General features: G+C 34.6%; 1 protein-coding gene across 1 annotated transcript in view; it reads right to left on the bottom strand.

The window, feature by feature from the left end:
* Positions 1–13,702, bottom strand: part of LOC147074167 (cell cycle checkpoint protein RAD1-like) — a 29,211-nt gene extending 15,509 nt beyond the window's left edge. Inside the window, exons 1-2 of the mRNA XM_085943874.1 lie at positions 13,078–13,702; positions 1,673–1,914 (exon numbers count right to left, since the gene is read on the bottom strand). Of these exons, the coding sequence (XP_085800000.1) occupies positions 1,673–1,914; positions 13,078–13,080 (245 nt within the window). The 5' untranslated portion in view covers positions 13,081–13,702. The remainder of the gene's footprint in view (positions 1–1,672; positions 1,915–13,077) is intronic.
* Positions 13,703–19,627: the final 5,925 nt, after the last annotated feature.

Here is a 19,627-nt window from a genome sequence, read left to right as displayed (position 1 = left end):
CAAAACACAGACGCGGTCTACCAAAAACGGCCGCTCGAAACAGCGCCGTCGGCAAAACAGGGAGGTTCGCGACCGACACGACAAACAGGATGCCGCGAATCTGTCAGTTGGATGGGCGCGAAAAGCTCTCTCTCGTCTCGGACCTCGAACAGCTAGCGTCTCCCGCCAAAAAGCCGAACAGCCAGGATCTCTGCTCTTGCCTCGGATCTCGAACAGCCAGCATCGTCTCTGCTCGCCTTGGACGCGAAGCCAAGATACATCTCCCGCCAAAAGGACCGCGTTGGCAGACTTCTCAAGCATCTCCAGGAAACAAAGGACTACATCGGCAGCACGCCAAGCCGCAAGCCCCGATCCTCTCCCATCGGACGCGCGACAGCGAGCATCGCCTCGGACGCGAAGCCCCAGCAGACAAGCCCGCGACACCACGTCTGCAGCCCGCCAAATCGCAAATACGATAAAATAAACCAGCCTTGACAAAATACACCGTGCGTTTCTGTCCCCCACCCCCGCTTCTTTGGCCATGACATTATCACGGTCTGCCATCTCCGCTAAGAGCGAAGAAGGCCGGTGATAACGCACTATATTAACGTTTTTCAAATTGTGTTTTAGGTCAAATTAAAGGTACTTTTACAGTGTATTATTAGCGATTTTTATTACATCTACTTTAATCATGGAGTTGTCGAGTATCGACACACACTAATTAAAAATTACATCGCACAATTATATAAATTAAAATGTTAATGTCCATGAACGATAATGGCGACTTTTTTTTTAAAACTATTAACTCTAATTTATAATGTATATTTATCTCACTTTTTTTACCGCCACGCCGGGCCCTCCCAAAGCCCGGGCCCCCAGGCTAGAGCCCTGTCAGTCCCCCCCTTATGGGGGTCATGGTCCCACCCGTAGATGATAGACTATCCGCATGGGAGGCGAACCTAGCATTTGAGGGCCTCGAACATTGGGTAAAGCCAGCAGAGCATCTCCCACCTGGAGCCACTCTCAGAACAGACTGAGAACCATGGTAAGGCGCACCCGAGACATGGTGAAATGGGAGTTCTTTGATGACCAAACCAGCGAGTAAGGTGAAATGCAAAGCATGGAGCACCTATTTTCATGCAAGGCTTGCCCGGTAAGCTACAACTTCGACGAGATCCTACAAGCTGAGGAAAATGGTGTTGCCTCTGGTAACTTCTGGAGCGACACATTATAGCTAGTGAAGACCCGACACGACGAAGAAGATAAACTCATTAACAATTAGCATAAACAAGTGCAGGGTGACTCGTCGCAAAATCAAACCAATTGTACGAGTGCGTGATCCGGTATCCAGCGGGATCGCTCCAGTAACCCAGCAGTCAATCATGAAAATATTAGTGCCTAGAATACATCCCTGTGTTCTCTAATCTCCACAAAACTACAGCTTCCTCAAATAATAGAGTCCAATCAAAAATATCGCCAAACATGATTCATTTTTGCCCAAATTTTGGACTGTATACTTTCCGTATAATCTCACTAATTGCACCAATGTAAGATAACTTATTTTCAGTTAAGTATATTGTTTCATATTATGTCGAATGTTTAAAACTTCTATCTTGATATGTTCACACATGTAAATAAATTGAAATCTTTCTTGGTTAAATCATATGCCAAAGAATCGGTGAAGAAGACTTACAAAAGGAAGAGAGGTCCCTCGTTGCCCTTGTAGTACATCTTGAGACTGCAGTCCTCGGACGATCCGAAGATGTTGAGACATTCCGTTAGCACTGTCAGGTTGACTTTGAAGTCCACATTGTACTTCTCGGGCACTCGGTACTGGCTGAAGTTGGCCACAGAGATGTACGCGGAGGCCTGCACGCACTTGCTCTGCTCGACCGTGAACTTGAAGCCATGTTGCGAAGCACAGAACGTGGCCCACTGTAGAGGATTAAAAAAATAATTATTGTAGTGTTAATGGCATAAACCAGCGATTTCCAAACTGGGAAGCGTGGAGGGTAGCAACGGGAGGCGCGAAAAGTTTAACACAATTAACGTAGCCACAGGCTCGCAGTTTGCAAATACATAGTTTATAAAATGGCCGCTAGTTATAAACTACATAAAAAACAGTCCTATAAAAGGTTGTTTGCAAACCTGTCTGAAAATATGGAGACTAATTTTATAATAGCTCACTTCAATACTATTGTGAAGCGCGCTGGCTCTCGTGATAAAATGAAATAAAAGGGTCAAATTGTAATGTTGAAAATTGAGGCAAATTTGTTATAAATATAAATCAATGCAAGGACCACTAATGTTTCCACTGAATTAAAAAGACAAAGTGAAGGTATTCATAAAAAAATGGAGCTTTAGAAAACATAAGTTCGCCATGTTTCCACTTTTAAATGATTTCTGCGCCAGATATATACAAAAAATTATTTACCGAGTTCTTGGTTAGTTTTCTAATGCACTTTTCACATTATTTCATTAATAGTAAAAATGATATACTTAAATGATAACTCCCGTATATAATTTAGGAAACACTTCACTAGTGCACCATACTCAGCGATAAGTAGGTGGGCCCGCCAAAGATCCTGGCCTGGCGGCCCGCTTCAGCATGTGGGGCCCATGATAGAATCCATTTGTCAATGAACGATGATGAATTTGGATTCACTACTATTGAAATTGATTGTGCTAATGAACAAGCACATTCATCGCATGAAAAACAAATTAAAATTGAAAAATTAATATATTCAAAAGTACTTAGTACTTAAATCCTTGTTTATTTTTATAATTATTTTTTTACGTTTTTATTAGGTCGTATTCTTATTTGTCTGGTGGTTGTTTATTTAGTACAAATCTTGCAATCGATTTTTAACTAACTTCCCGACTAGCTAGACATTTGAAACTTTTAGGATATATCAGAACACGGTGCCAATGCATTCTTTTAATACTTTTAGCCATCTTTAAGGAGAATTGAATTCATTTTCAGTTAATTCTGTTTTGTATGAAAAGTTATTTCGGTAGAAATCTGTAATCCAATCCACTATAATTGGTTGCTAGGGGTCTGGGGTCCTAGCAACTAAATTATTAATATATACGTGCGTTACTATGGAAATCAATATGAAATGTCAAAATGACATTTCAGTATTATTTCTATCAAGTACAATTTCTTTTGATCGTTAAAGCTAGTCAAGACAAGTTTATATGATTCAACAGAAAATTTAAAAACGTTGTTTATAAAAAGTTCTTTTTATTTTATAATTATTTCATTTTTGTATTAGTATCAGTGTATAAAACGAAAGCAATTATCAGAACGAAATATAAGCGTATTTTTCGCACGTACCTATTTAAGTTTGTCACATATTCTTCCACACTCGAGATAGGTTGCCTGTTTCTCCACACCAGTTAAGTATTTCAGTTCACATTATTTCTGAGTTCCCTGGTGACAACACTGTCAGGATTTTTTATGCTTCAAATATTTTTAAACTAATATGTATGAAACGACCACATTTCATAGAAATCCTCCACTGCTCTTAAAAGTTATAATATTTGTATTTGTTTCTTCATTATCTATCTCTTCACTATACCCCCACGAGACGTTCCTCGTCCATTCTTTTATATAATATGAAAATATAGAGAAGGAAAATTCAGAGCGAGATTAACACTTAAAGGGTTTTAGCATAGCATTGGTAATAAAAAATGCTATGTTTTTGTTGTTCGCTGATGACTTGAAACTCTTTTTGGAAGTTGTCACCTTGGACGATTGTCGTCAGCTCCAACTTGATATAGATAATATATTAGATTGGGGCAGGCGTAACAAACTAGAATTCAATATTGATAAATGCAATCTTTTGTCGTTTACCAGAGCCTCAAAAGTGTTGTTTTTCCAATACTCGATGCATGGCAGAGTTCTGTCACGAATATCATCTGTAAGGGATCTTGGCATTACGTTTGAGAGTAAACTGACATTTATTAGCCATATAGTTACCATTTGTAACAAGGCGCTTAAAATGTTGGGCTTCGTCATGCGTACTTCCCGGGTCTTTTCGGATGTTACGGTATTAAAACTTTTATTTAATTCTTTAGTTCGAAACAGACTTGAGAGTGGGTCTATTGTTTGGGCACCGCATCAGTTGAAGTATGGCCTTATGGTGGAGAGGGTTCAGAAGAAATTCTTGAGACTCCTTTATTTGAGGTTGTACGGATACTATCCGTGGCTTTATCCAACTGACTTTCTCTTAGGCATGCTTACATACTGCAGTTTGCAATTTAGAAGAAATCTTTATTTAGCTATGTATTTTTTTCGACTTATACGAGGTATAAATGAGAACTCTGCCATTCTGGGCAGTGTTGACCTGTGTGTCCCTGATAACTATCTTAGAAATAGAGAACATCAGTTGTTTATTCTCCCAAGGTGCAGAACCAACCTGCCACTGGTAATGCCAATTGGGAGGGCGATAACTATGTTCAACGAAATTGCTTCAGGTGTTGATATATTCCACCTACGTGAGGATGAGTATAGGTGGACGTTATTTTATAAATTTTTAAAATAGGGTCTGCTTAACTCATCCGGTATATTTCCATGTACCTATATAATTAATATTTTTGTATGTACATATTTGTTTGATAACCTATTATCTATCTCTTTTTTATGTCATGTTGTGAACGTCTTAAACTTATAATTTGTAATGTCCACAATATGTAAAAATAAATAAATTGAAATTGAAATTGAAATTGAAAAGTTAATACTTATTGGGACTACAAACAACATATTAGCTTTCGATTGCTTATTGTTCATGTTTTATTTTAGGTCTGTAAGATAAGTTTTGATTCTTTTAAATATTCACGATCTTTATACCAACATATTATATTACATGCGTATCAACAAATTACATAAAAATGTTCTCTAAATACCCCTGCGAACATAAAATGTCTGTGCACAGTCAGTATTCTGTTTGATAATAATTATCAAACAGAATACTGACTTGAAGATATTATTGCATGATAATGATATGCCACAGAAACATAGGTAGTTTAGGGATACTTATAAGAAATTCAATGTTTTTGTTTGTTGTTTACATATTCTTGATCAACATCACTATTGAAACCGGAAATAATTACAAGATAAAAAAAACTTTAAAATTTTCTGTTGAATCATATAAACTTGACAATTCTATGTATTAATAAATACTTTTTTGTACTTGATAGAAATACTGAATAGATAATATAGAATACTGAAATATCATTTTGACATTTCATATTGATTGCACGTATATATTAATAATTTAGTTGCTAGGACCCCCAATCGACAATAGTAACTTTCCATACAAAACGGAATTAATATGAAAATGAATTCAATTCTGCTTAAAGATGGCCAAAGGTATTAAAAGAATGCATTTTCGTCGTGTTCTGATATATTCTAAAAGTTTCAATAATATCTAGCTAGTCGGGAAGTTAGTTAAAAATCTTCAATCGTCCAATACAAATCTTGGACAAACAAGAAAAAATTTGTACTGGACACACAAGAAAAAATCTGTACTGGACAGACAAGAATACGAGCTGATAAAAACTTGGTAAAATAAAGACGTGGTGATAATAAAATCACTATCCCCATTTAAAATATTTGATATATCGCACTAATAATTATTTTGTTTGGAGCAAGAAGGCGTGGATGACTGACTATCATGTTATAATCATTTTTAGAGAAAAAGTTGAATCTGCAAGAACTATAATATAGATCATGTTGAGACATTTGTGTAATTTTTAGCGTCTAATAAAACTTGAGTTTGTATCCTGGGAATTGGTTTTATTAAAAATCAACAAATTCTATATATAATAATAATTTATGTGGCATAGTATAATCATTGTCTTGCGATAACCCCTTCAATTTTGACAATCAACACACTTCATATTGTTTTCAAATTAAACTACATAATATAAGGTTTTCATAAGGTCGCTACTTCCGATGAAATAATAAAAAAATAACACCAAACATGACTACTACATGCTGTATTTTTTTTCACATATTTTCCATCTGTCAACGAAATTCAAAACAACATAAAACATTATTATTAAACTCTCTTCATTAATTATTGTTCATGTACATGTGTAGGCTTGGTATGGACTAGCAAATAGACATGCTTTCGTAGTCCAGTAAAGCGATAAGGCGATGGGCTTTCATCCGAGGGCTCCAGGTTCGACTCGGTGAGGTCACAACATATTTATGTGATTTTTTCGAAGCCTGAATGTTTGTGATTGTTTCTTTTTTATTACTAATAATTACGCTGTCGTTGGGCCGCACAGCCTGTTGTAGTGTTAAAAAGAATTACTTAAGTATAAAGAATATTATTTTCAAAAAATTCCGGCCAAGATGAGAGTCAAGAGCTTTTTTTTAGCTATTCCGGCCAAAATATATTTTATGGGGTGTTTAAATATTTACATCTACGATGAGAATTGATTGTTTCACTGGAAATTAAAGAGTGTCCGTTTATTGGTGTTTAATTATAAAAATTCGTGTTACTGTGTGTCGGAATCCCGGACAAGGTCATCAAATCCGGAACTATCCTGGCCTAACCGAGACAGTAGTTGACAAACTTAATAGAAAATCTCCATCGAAATTAATATATTCCCAAATAACAATACGTAATGGTCACCATAGTTTTCAAAAATATTAATAATTATACTAGTGTGAGTATGTAAGTAATCCGTGAGCAGAGAAAAATTAATGCATGACAACACGTTAATTTTTCTTAGAAGTTCAAGAGAAAAATAACTTGCAATCACTCCTATGTATCTATTATTTTATTTCATTGCCAATAGAATGTTCCAGTATGTAACATACACAAAATATTATAAAAACAGCGTGATAAAGTTACTCAAAAATCATATATTATAATATATAATATAGTTGAAATTTCAAATGATTTTATGTATAATACTTACCTAGTTTACATTATTTTATTTACGAGATAATTATGATCTTTTGTTCTCTCATTTAGTTGTTAAATTGAGTTAGTAGTTATTATAACTGCAAACCCATGAATGGTTTTTAATCGGACGCATAATACAAGATTATGCATTCGTTAGCGAATGTTGCACATCACAAAAAATAAAATAATAAACTCTGTTCTGTTACCTGGTTACCTAGTTGTTCACCAGGGGTGGAGATATTATACTATTAGATACAATGAAAGCTACGAAAATTTAAATATTTTTTATAATATTTAGCTATTATTGACGTTTATAAATAATAATAATAATAATAATAATAGGGACCTACCATATATATTGGAGAAACCCTTCATACAGATAAATGAGTAAACCTATCGTCACCACAATACTACGGTTACATGTAAATTGTACGTAAAACATTTCACCGTGGAACAGTTCGCTGTGTGCTTTCTTATCGGAAAGAGATTACCGTATACAATACGGTCTCCAATTTTATTAGATTCAATATTCATAGTTCATTGGCAAAATTCATGAATTCAAGAATGAAAATCTAACCTAACAAATAATTCAGTATATCGGCTATTTTCAAAATTTGTTTGCTGCCGGCTTTCTGTAAACTGTAAAGTGTAAACCGACATGAATTGTGTTTTATTTAGACATGAATTTTATCTCAGTTCTATACGACCCAAAGAGGTTGGACGGTCTTTAATATATGGCCATATAATATTTCCGGTAAAACATCTAACGGTGAAGTGTGATACGAAGAACTGCATGTGTATAAGTTTCCGGACACGCAATACTACTTACTACTAGATAACTCTGATTTTGGTCGCTGGGAAAATGATATTTAAACTTTATTACTTAATGTTTGAGGCTTTCACGGTTGTTTTTTTATCGTAGTATATTCTTGGGTTTTCACCGTGTCTCCTTCTTCCTTCTTTACTCGACGTTTCGGGCTCGTTGCAGAGGCCATTATCAAGAGATATGTTTTATGATGAAATGTAGTGTAGGTATGTGAATGTAAACGTTGCTCTTAGAATGTCAAAAGGAATCCGATTATCTAAGAGCAAACGTTGCTCAGAGTAATCTGTCAATTATTACGACCGGGGATACCGGCTCGAATATTAGATTTTGCTGATAAAATGATTGAAATCCACAGAAACCCTGATAATATTAATAGGGATGATGGATTACGATTAAAAACGATTGATTGAAATCCACAGAAACCCTGATAATATTAATAGGGATGATGGATTACGATTAAAAACGTCATGGCTTCCGGCACTATCAGCAAAATCTAATATTCGAGCCGGTATCCCCGGTCGTAATAATTGACAGATTACTCTGAGCAACGTTTGCTCTTAGATAATCGGATTCCTTTTGACATTCTAAGAGCAACGTTTACATTCACATACCTACACTACATTTCATCATAAAACATATCTCTTGATAATGGCCTCTGCAACGAGCCCGAAACGTCGAGTAAAGAAGGAAGAAGGAGACACGGTGAAAACCCAAGAATATACTACGATTTATTACTTAAAATAAATCTATACTATAATTATTTAAAATAAAAAAACGAAAAGTGTGCTAATTGGAAACAATTAAATAATGCTCAATTGTATGAATAAATATTGTAGATAAGTATATTAATTTATTTATTTAATGCATTTATGGTTTTAAAGTTATCTAATATTTTCAAACTCAAAATTAATATAGGTACCTAGTTCCCATTAACTTTAGACTTAAGTACTTACTTAGTTTTATCATTTTGTAGAGAAGGAAATGAAGAATCATATTATTTATTAGCTATCTCAAAAACAGTGAAAATCAAGTTATCTAGCTAGGTACCTAGTTGTAGTATTTGAGGTGACGATATTATGAAGATGAGCCCCGACGAATGGCAAAGAACCAAGTATTTCTTCGTAGTAGGTACGTACCTATCATAACCAGTAATAAAAACTACACTACTACCTACTACTACAAAACTACAGTACAACTTACAGTCACATTCTTTGATAGTGTCTAATCCTAATAGGATCATAATTATTATTATGGCGCCTTTAGTTGGCTGTTTTTTGTGAAGAACACGATTATCCATTTTTACATACATACGCAATAATATAAAATTTCCATTCCATTGTTATGTTTATGTTTGAGTTCTCAATTTACGCCTCTCCAAGTGAGTCAATGTTATTGTTGGCGTCGATACTGACTGGAAACAATCATTCATTGTTTTTACCTACTTTATTTCTCAGGCATAAAGCCCACTAAAGCGGGCTTGCGGGGCGCTCGCGCATATTCAATGTGAATCATCGAAAATACAACGAAATCAAATACGCCAGCGCACACTGGATTTGACGACGTATTGTGCCCGCCCGCCCCATGAGTCACTCGTGGTTTGGTTTCTCAGCGAGACGAATTAACGAAAATACAACGTAGCCCATTCATGGACACGGCAAGCAAAAGAGTTGCGCGCTGTTTATTTTATCCGCTTCTGGACGCGTCGTACGTCGGACGGGCGCCTCGGAATTATTTAATAACAGTGAAATCATTGTATAGTTTGCTGCGTGTCCAATATTTCGCTGGTAGAATGATGTCATCGTGAATATTAATTACAAGCCCCGAGAAATAATATAATATTTTTATTGCTTTGTTATGAGAGACGCTGATAATAATAATTATTTTGTGCTTCTTGTGCCCCTTATTACATAGGTGAAGGGTAATGCGCGGGTGGGAGGGGGCCTACTCAGTAGTGAGCGCTTTGGTAGGCTTTATGCCTCATGTTCAATCCTGTTTAATTTTTGTTTCTTGCATCTCAATATTCCTGCATAGTGCCTGCCATACGAAAAATAAAAAAAAACACAACAGGTTCAGTTGGACTCCTAACCAGAAAGACATATTGTAGTTTATATTAGTAGGTATACGAGTAAAAGTGTTGAATGACTAACGTAGAAAATAAAATTTTATAGTCAGATTCAGATTATTATGTAAATAAAAGAGAATTCAACGAACGCACATGTTTAAGATTATACTTACCGTAAATTAAAATTCAATCGAATTATGTAAAAAGTATATAATTTATTATTCTTTTGAATGTTTGATGTCGGACGTAATATTGGAGGACTGAAGTAATACAATTACACTGATACGAAATTGTATAAATCTACTTCAATAATAATATACGATTGTAAATTCTGCATTTTAACTGTTTTCAACATTAAGTACCTAGGTACTTATATAAATCTGTAAGGCATTTGGACTCGCACGTAAAAACTCGCGCACATTAGTATTACATGTGACCTCATTGAGCCGTCCATAATATGTAATCACAGTGTGTCACTTTTCGCGCGTGGTTGAGGTACAGGTGACCTCATTGAGCGATCCACGTGCACTCTAAGCGAGACATGCGTCATCTGGACAAGCTCTAAACTCAACGAAGCCTCATTCTTAGATAATTTGTATTAGGTATTATATAATAATATGTATGTTTTAAATATTGATATTTCTGTGTGTAACATTAATGTATTTAGTGACTGGGGCAAGTCAAAACATTCAAATTACCTACGGTTGCTATGAAAATAATACTTAACTTCATTGGGAATAAAATGGCTATATTTTGCCATAAAACTCCATCTCAGAAATATCTCTATTCAAACTAACGTTTTCAATATCCAGGACTTAGCTTTTGGGTGAATCAAAAATTATCGTGGTAGGTAGGTAGATATTTTAATTTTTAAATAGTGACAATTTGAGATATTTTAATTTAAAAATTGCTATATGCTATTACTAAGTGTAAGTAACTTAATTATTTTACAATAAACACATTTAGGTACAAAATTAGTTCATGCTATTCATTCAACAGCTAAATTGTTTTCATTTTCAATAATATTACAGAACTGACATTTTGTGTATGTTGTCATGTTACCCATGGCCCCCACATCCTGAAGCGGGCCCTCAGACTAGGATATTTGGCGGACCCCCTTACCTATCGTTAAGGATAAAAGCAGTGTGACGCTCTACAGTGGCGTTTTCCAAAAATGGTGTACGCGGTAAAATTAATATATTTAGTGTTTTACTTGTATATTTTAATACATCCATTTGAATTATGGAGTTGTCGGGTATCGATACACAATTAAAAACTGCGTCGTCCAACCATCTAATTTTAAATAATAACATTATTGAGAGAAAATAGCAAGGCAGGCTACTTTTTTTTTTACTATTAGAGCAAATTTGAGATGTGTGTTTATCTCACTTACTTGGTCGACTTGCCACGCCGGGCCCCCAAGCTAGAGCCCTGTCAGCCCCCGCCCCCCCCCCTTGTTGGGGCCATGATATTTTGCCACTTTGAATTGAAAATCGCATGTCAATGTTAGTAATATTAAAATCTTTCTAATTAACTATTTCTTTTATTCAAACGAATAATTCACAAGATTTAAGAATATATCATTCTGATTATTGAACATTATATAATTTAGAAAAACACTTTCTGAGAGAGTATATCATAACCAATAGAAAAAATCTTTTTTGAAAAAAGTAAGCCACCCGGCCGGGAATCGAACCCTGCATCTCCACGGGTAAACGCCCCAATCGTCGCATTTATCCAATATGCTACGGTGTGACATACTAACAGCGACAATTTTAGCTATTGGTCATTTTAATACCTACTCATCGGCGCTCTTCGAAATCAAGCTACTTTGGCAATCGATTTTTGTTTATTAAATCAAAGTAGGTAACTATTTACTATTACTTTTGATTACTAACCGACGTCGTGGAATTTCTCCAATATTTTTTTAGAAGTAACTACTTGCACTTGCTAATAATTTATAATTAACTATTTGCGACGATTGGGGCGTTTACCCGTGGAGATGCAGGGTTCGATTCCCGGCCGGGTGGCTTACTTTTTTCAAAAAAGATTTTTTCTATTGGTTATGATATACTCTCTCAGAAAGTGTTTTTCTAAATTATATAATGTTTAAAATCTTTCATTCTCCTGCTCACTGATTTTGCATTTCGCATACGATTGGCAATAATATTATGTATTATGTTTGATCAATAATTTCCAATAAACCAGACACGCGCCCTGCTTTATTGGAGGCATTAAAATATTTCGTGAACTCAATGGAACTAATGGTTTTCTGGAAGAAATTTTCAGTGACATTTTATATTTTATAATGCGTTTGTGCAATATTGTTGTTATGGTTAGATCATTAGGTTGTCAAAAAATCACAATATTAAACACACCGTGCTACCGTAAATATTAATGTTATAATATAATTCTATTACTTATATTACCTATTATTTTTATTTTAAACTTGTTTAATAATGGAAAAAAATATTTTGTATGAATTTTTCAATAATTTGACGTTTAAAAGTAAATTGTCTTTATGAACAATGCATAAACGTGCATTAAATGCATAAATAATATTCTTCCCCTAGGCAGCGCCAAAATGCCGCCTCATTTTTCCACAAACTTTTCTAAATTTCCTGCGTGGCGGTCCCTTTAAAAATTGTTTGATGGCTCGCGGACCCCTTTAATAAAAAAATTAAATCATGCGTTAACATGATTTTACTTCTTGCTTCATTTATCGTTTGTCAATTAATAGCTACGGCCGTATGTTGTAGCTTAACCGCTGGGAAATGCCAATAGAAATGGCGTATTTCAAAAAAATACTACCTTATTCTTAGGTCAATAATTATTATAAAGCAATCATTATTCGTAGGATGTTTATCACATTTGAATGGTCAAAGACATAGCTTATAATCAGTATCTTTAGAATTATCTTCAAATGTGTTAATCGTGCCCATTTTTTGAATAATAAAATACCTAATTCTTGTAAAATTTGGGATCACAGAGATTATAAATATTATTTTTTATCGTAAATATTTTACTATAAAACGTTCACATTAATTTTACTAATGGTTTTATAAATGCGTTTACCAATAAAACATACAACATTAAATTTAGATATAATATAACTAAGTTAGACACTTACACAAATCACCAGAGTCTGAGGTCCTTAAAAGATACACCTGACAACTGTTGAACCTTTTACGTTAAATTAATACATTTTGTTGCATTGAGCTAATGTTTTTAGTGGAAAGATATTTTCGTTATTGCTAAGTTTAGGTGCCTATTTCTATATATTATACCATATGATTCTTCACGATTTGCCGCCCTTCGAGTGACTGCCGCCCCCAAGCGACGCTCAATCTGCCTACCCCCACGGGACGTCACTGCAGTAAATGGTTATCCTAATGTTCAATAATAAATGCTAAAATGATTCATATTATAAAATAGGATTTTTAATTGAACTGGTGTAGGTACTGACATATCTAGGGGGTGTCGGGTAGCTCAGGTGGTGGTGTTTATCACCCCTCGATAGTACAAAATTAAAATTATTATTGTTTCCACTTTTTTTGTAACTTGTTATTTTTTTTAATCGTTCTCGTTGATTATGTGTGGGTGTGTAACACAGTTTTATTTTAAATTATGATATTTTTTTAAACTGGCAACACTTCACATCAAACTCCGGGATCAGCTAACATTCGAGAAAACCGAGCGCTGACCTAACCTCACTCTTTAGAGTTATCCAACAAAAAGAATGCACTTCCAAAAACCGCGATTGTTGAATATTCTAACGTAAATATGTACATCAATATAAACGATCAATGAAACTGTACTTTGGTGACGAATATACTCGTGTATACAGTTAATTTGGTAGCAGAACGCGTTCGACAACCGTCTAGTTTATAGATAGATCTCATCTCACACTCTGCCACGGGGTTCACACAACGGAAGCCGCATTGTTTCCTTTTTCCTACCGACTAAAAAGGCCTGTCTCGATTGGCCTAGCTATCGTCCAATTACGAGGCAGACCGTTTATTTGAAATTTCCGCCCCCCCGATTTTGAAAACTTAATATATTCTAATGAACACGATAATATTACTATATTAATATATGCACCTTACACATATTTATTATAACTAAACATTTAAGCTTATACCTAGCATATTTTATATATCCTATTACTATACATTCTTCATACAATTTAAGTGACACAAAAAAATAAAGAAAACTAATATCATTCCTATACCTATCACACATTTCTTTCCCGTTTCATTCCTGGTTCAAGCTCCCAGCCTCAAGAACACAAAACAGGGGCTCATCATGAAACAGGAAACAAAACAAAAACCCCGCTAAACAACCAAGTGTTACGATCATTAGGTGTTTGTTAATTGACTTAGGAGGTCAAGAGCCGCACTTTAGGCCTACAAAAACTTATTTCCGACTTCCCATTTAAGACGGGAAGTCCATGGGCATGTAAGTACGTACTCTATTGAGTGGCGAAAAAGAGGTCGCACAAATGTTATTAATACCTATCATTTATGACAAGATTCATCCGACTCAAATCGTTAAAATAACAGTTGAGCTTTCAAACCCAAAGAAATATCTAATACCTACTCTTTGAAATCATTTGAATGAATATTAATTATTCATGACGGATGAAATTCACTAAATACTCATTATTTTAATGCATTGCTATTGTATTATGCATAATATCATCTGGCAATTTCACTGTAACATGTGATAAATAAAAAGATAAATTTATTTACCTCTTCACGCTTTCTGTTATACAGTTCATTCCTTTATATTTTCAACGAGCTGTTGCTATGCAGTCTGTAATTTGAGTTTTAACTCGTGTTACCAAGACGAGTGTAGCAATTCTCGGAACTCAAATTCATTACGAAACGTTCTACATTATTATTTTATAATAATAATTATCATGCAGTCACGCGAAGTGATGTCCCGTGGGGGTAGGCAGATTGAGCGTCACTTGGGGGCGGCAGTTACTCGAATGGCGGCAAATTGAGGAGAATCATTATGTATATTATTTAAAAATATGTACCTAAACTTAGTAATACTTAACTGAAATATATTCTATCCATTAAAAAAATCAGCTGACTGGTTGGAAACAGAATGTATTAATTAACATAAAAGGCTTAACAGGACTGTAATTTTAATGTCGGTTTCGCGATGTAGAGTTTACTTCCGTTGTCCTTGGACGTCTCGTCCTTGATAACCAGCAATGACACGTGCAGATTTGCGAATTATATCTGAATTATAGGTAAGTATGTACCTACCTAATTAATTTATCCAAATATATTTGCCAGTTACACATTTTTAAATGTAGGTATCTGAACCACGGTGGCCGCATAAGCGTTGGACTATAAAGCCGTGGGTCCCAGGTTCGAATCCTGGGTCTGGCAAGTACCTACACATATTGTTTTTCAATTTGTGTGTGTCAGGGTATGGACCTAATAGGTTGAGCAAGTGGCTGACATCCATTTCTCGTAAAAAACTAAATCTGTCAATACAAACCTCCACTCTGTGGAGGCCCATATGATCCTATCAGGATCGGACATGGTCGAAAAAAAAAAAAAAAAAAATCTGAAAGCGAGGACTCGCAATAATGTAAATTAGTATGGAGTGGTATATATTTGTTAGTAATGTATCCATTCAACACATTTCTCAGATTTCTTAGATATTTATGAGTGATTAAAAGATGATAAAAAAATACTGTATAAAAATGGGGCGGCATTTTGGCGCTGCCTTGGGGCGAAATTTCGTCTAGGGACGTCACTGAGTCAAGGTGCTGATATCTTTGTCGTATACATAATATGAGAGACGCAGTCTCTTTTGACATTCGTCTACCTGAGACGGTAATATACAATAAATCAGTGGCGAAGGGTGACTTTTGGAAAGAGGTAGGCTGTGGAGATCAGAGAAAAAGAGCATACTTGTCAGGTGTACTTATGGGATATAAGAAAATAATACTTACTAAATTACTACTGATAAATAGGTGCACACTAAAATGACAACGACACACTGAATCATTTTACAACTGCCAGTTAAAAACGAATATTTATCATATTAATTGTTGTGATAATATGTAATATAAGTTTTTTTGCTGTGTGAAAATCTAAATTAACCCTTGACCTTCCAGCTTTGATAATATATGATTTTTTAACAAACGTCAAACTCGAGAATGATATTCTTAATATTTGGTCTGTCGTACTTATAACAATTTTCAAAATCAATCGGAAAACTAGACATTTAATAAATACTTATATATTTAAAGCACTGACAAATGAATTAGGGTACAAAATAAGATAATTTATCCACATTCAGAACACAATAAATCACTGAATTTTGTCTAACAAAATAAAACTTTACTACCGTGTTTGGAACAACAATCTGACTGAATTAAAATGATATAAATTATGTTTGTCTATGACTGAACTAATCAAAATAATAATCACGAGATACAATTATTTGTTATTTTTAAAAACAAATAATAATTATATCTGATTGAACCCAATAGACAATATTTTTAAAATCATCTTATTTATTTATTATTTGATTAAAGCGGCAGGCATAGACAATAAAATTTGCATAAAGAGTTGTAAGCTGTGTCTCGAGCGCTTACCAAACGAGACCAAATTTGTAGACTTGCCTGAAGAGATGAGTCACCATAAGTATAGAAAACAATTTTCGATTATGTTGTCAATAATCGTCATTTAAAGAACAAAAACAGATGTCGCTACTCGCGTGTAATTTTTTGTTTGATTCTAAACTTGACTAATAAACAGTCGCCATTCTAAATTCAAATTCTGACCATAGATGACTCAATATTTTAAAATATACCACATGTTATTAATGTATTTAAATTTGAAATAAATACTTGAGGATATAGTTTTCTTGAAGGTAGGCTTTAAATAATCGCTTAGTATGGAGCCTTCGCCACTGCAATAAATTATACCTAATAGTCATGGTAGTACTGGGAAGTGGTTGTGATACCACTCCTCATCTCCGTATCTTGGTATTAAATTACACCTCGCGCGCGCCTCGAACTCGTCTGCATAATATGATAGACGCAGCTTATTTCATGATTCGTTTAGGTCCTTGAAATGATATTATATACATCAATCATGCATGATGCTAGGCCAGGCAGTAGTCGTGGTTCCCACTCTTCATCTCCGTAACTTGGTACCTACTTGATGGGCACCGTGCTCGCCTAGGATTAATCTATAAGCTACATAATATAATGTGATAAACGCAGCATCTTTGGTGATTGGTCAACATGAGACGATAGTTAGTGATAGTATATACGAAAAGTTTTGGTGCTAGGCAAGCTAGGTGTCGTGGCTCCCACTCTTCACCTTCATAACTTGATACTAGACGAGCACTGCTTGAAATCGTCTGTAGGTATAATAGGATATTTACTATTTATTAATACAACCATATATATACATATATATATATTGTACGTTTCATATAAGACAGTATAATTATCTAGTGAAAGACGGAAAAAAATGTTATTTTACGGCAGAAATATCAGAAGGATATTCTTTATTGTTCTCCAAATAAATTATACAGATGTAAGTACTTATCATACAATAAGTACTTACATAAAATAAATGAAATTATAATTGTGTAAGTAGCTAAGTAGGTACCTACATTATTTACAGGCCGGCTTTCCGAATATGAGCACCCAGGTCGTTGATCTTGATAATTTATTTGATAATAATATATTCGTTCATCGAAAATTTCTTCCTTGAAATCAATCAGCTTAGGATCAATCTCAGATTTTATATAAGCAAGGTTCATTTCATGGTTCTGAAAAACCAAAAATTGTGTTATTTTATAACAAAGCATATTTTTCTTCTTCTTTTGACTATATCCGATGATTACGGCATTACAGCGATTGGCCAATGCGCCATAATACATAATAAATACAAAATTATAAAAATATCTGAATTACAAATAACAACTAATATAACAAGAAAGTAAAAAAGACAGCATGTGTTTATGTAAATAATAATGAAACATGATAATAAATTATACAATTATAAATTTAACCTATTTAACACGTCCACAAACATTATATAGTAAATAAAATATAAATCAACCTTTATGGTGCTATCAAATAAGTTAATCGCACGATACACAGCATCATAAAACATAACATCTGTCCTGCGACGAGGTATCTTAAAGACCGTGGAGTTACTAGTGATATTGGTGGGAACATGAAAATTAATATTTGCCAGTATATATGGATTGTAAATGAACCCACGAAGAAGTAAAAAGAAATGCTTTAAAAGAGAAATCACTCTTCGAGTGGACAGGGATTGCATTGATAGCATACCTAGAAGAAAACGAGTCGGGAAATTCATTTATAATCATTGTCATAAGGAAAGAGCCCGTATGTTCTTAAGTAGAGAAATCTAAGAAATCTATTGTGGACTCGATCCAATTTAATTATGTGGATGGACCTATTAGGACTCCAAATAATGCTGGCATATTCAAGAATACTCAACACAAATGATACGTATAATGTACGTAGCACTCGGACGTTTTCGAATGATTTTGAAACTCTCATACCAAAACCAAGCATTTTGCTGGATCTAGTACTGTTAAGAATATGCTGATTGAAAGTGAACTTTGCATCATACAATAGACCTAAATCTTTTATCTCCGTTACCCTATTTAATATCATACCGGACAATGTGTATGGGAACAATACGGTGTGCCTTGAACGACTGAATGAAATAATATTACATTTGGAGGTAGCGAATTCAAGATAGACCATTTCGAGATAGCGTCTACATCAGACTGCATCATGGCACAGCATAATGGGGTTTCAATAATTCGAAAAAGTTTAAGATCGTCTGCGAATAGCAAACAAGAAGAATTGGTTATAACTTTGACAATATCATAAAAAAATTAAAAACAAAATTGGGCCAAGATTTGAACCTTGAGGAACACCAGAGTTTGTTCTAAAAATCCGCAACTCATTCCCATGGTAATCAACAAATTGACGGCGATTTTTTAAATAAGAAGGAAAAAAACATATTATACTATAAGACGCGCCAAATGTACAAAGCTTTTGTAATAAAATATCGTGATCAACACGATCAAATGCCTTGGAGATATCTGTGTACACGGAATCAGCTTGAATCGACTTATCCACAGAATTTGAAATAAAATTATTATACCTACACTATAAGATTTGTTACTGTGGACCGCCTAAGTCGAAAACCATGCTGCGAATTGGAGAGGCGAGAGTCTATTTGACGGTTGATGTGTATATGTAATATCGATTCAAATAATTCACATGGAGCCGAAAGAACTGTTATTTGCCTATAATTAGAGATATCTGATCTAGATCCCTTTTTGAAACGGCCTCAGGCGGGTTATTTTCCATGCATCAGGAAAAGTGCTGGATGCTTTGATTAAATAAAATATATGTTTAAGCGGAAAGGATATATGTTCGTAACCGCCCTTAACAACAAAAGGTGGCAAGCTATCTGGCCCAAATGAACTTTTGGGAGACAAATTTGAAAACCCATATTTCATATCTTTGTCGTCAAATGCAGAGATTTGAAGATCTTGCGTTGCAGACGAAGAACCAGCAGAATTGGGGTCAAGTAGCGATTCTATTGGGCTATAAAGTGATTCAAAATGCTTAGCAAATGCATCAGATATACCATGGTTCGCTAGAGGATCATTATTCAACATCATCATGGCATTGTCATTTGCAGTACTACTGGAACTAAGCGAATGAATATATTTCCAAAAACAATTAGGACCTGAGACAATATTTCGACCAACCGACGTAAGATATGATTTGTGAGCCGA

Source organism: Rhyacophila brunnea, unplaced genomic scaffold (assembly GCF_057557595.1).
Source record: "Rhyacophila brunnea isolate RB1 unplaced genomic scaffold, BYU_Rbru_1.0 scaffold_16, whole genome shotgun sequence".
NCBI lineage: Eukaryota > Metazoa > Arthropoda > Insecta > Trichoptera > Rhyacophilidae > Rhyacophila > Rhyacophila brunnea.
The sequence above is the reverse complement of the archived record's forward strand: the minus strand, read 5'-3'. Positions and strand labels throughout refer to the sequence as shown.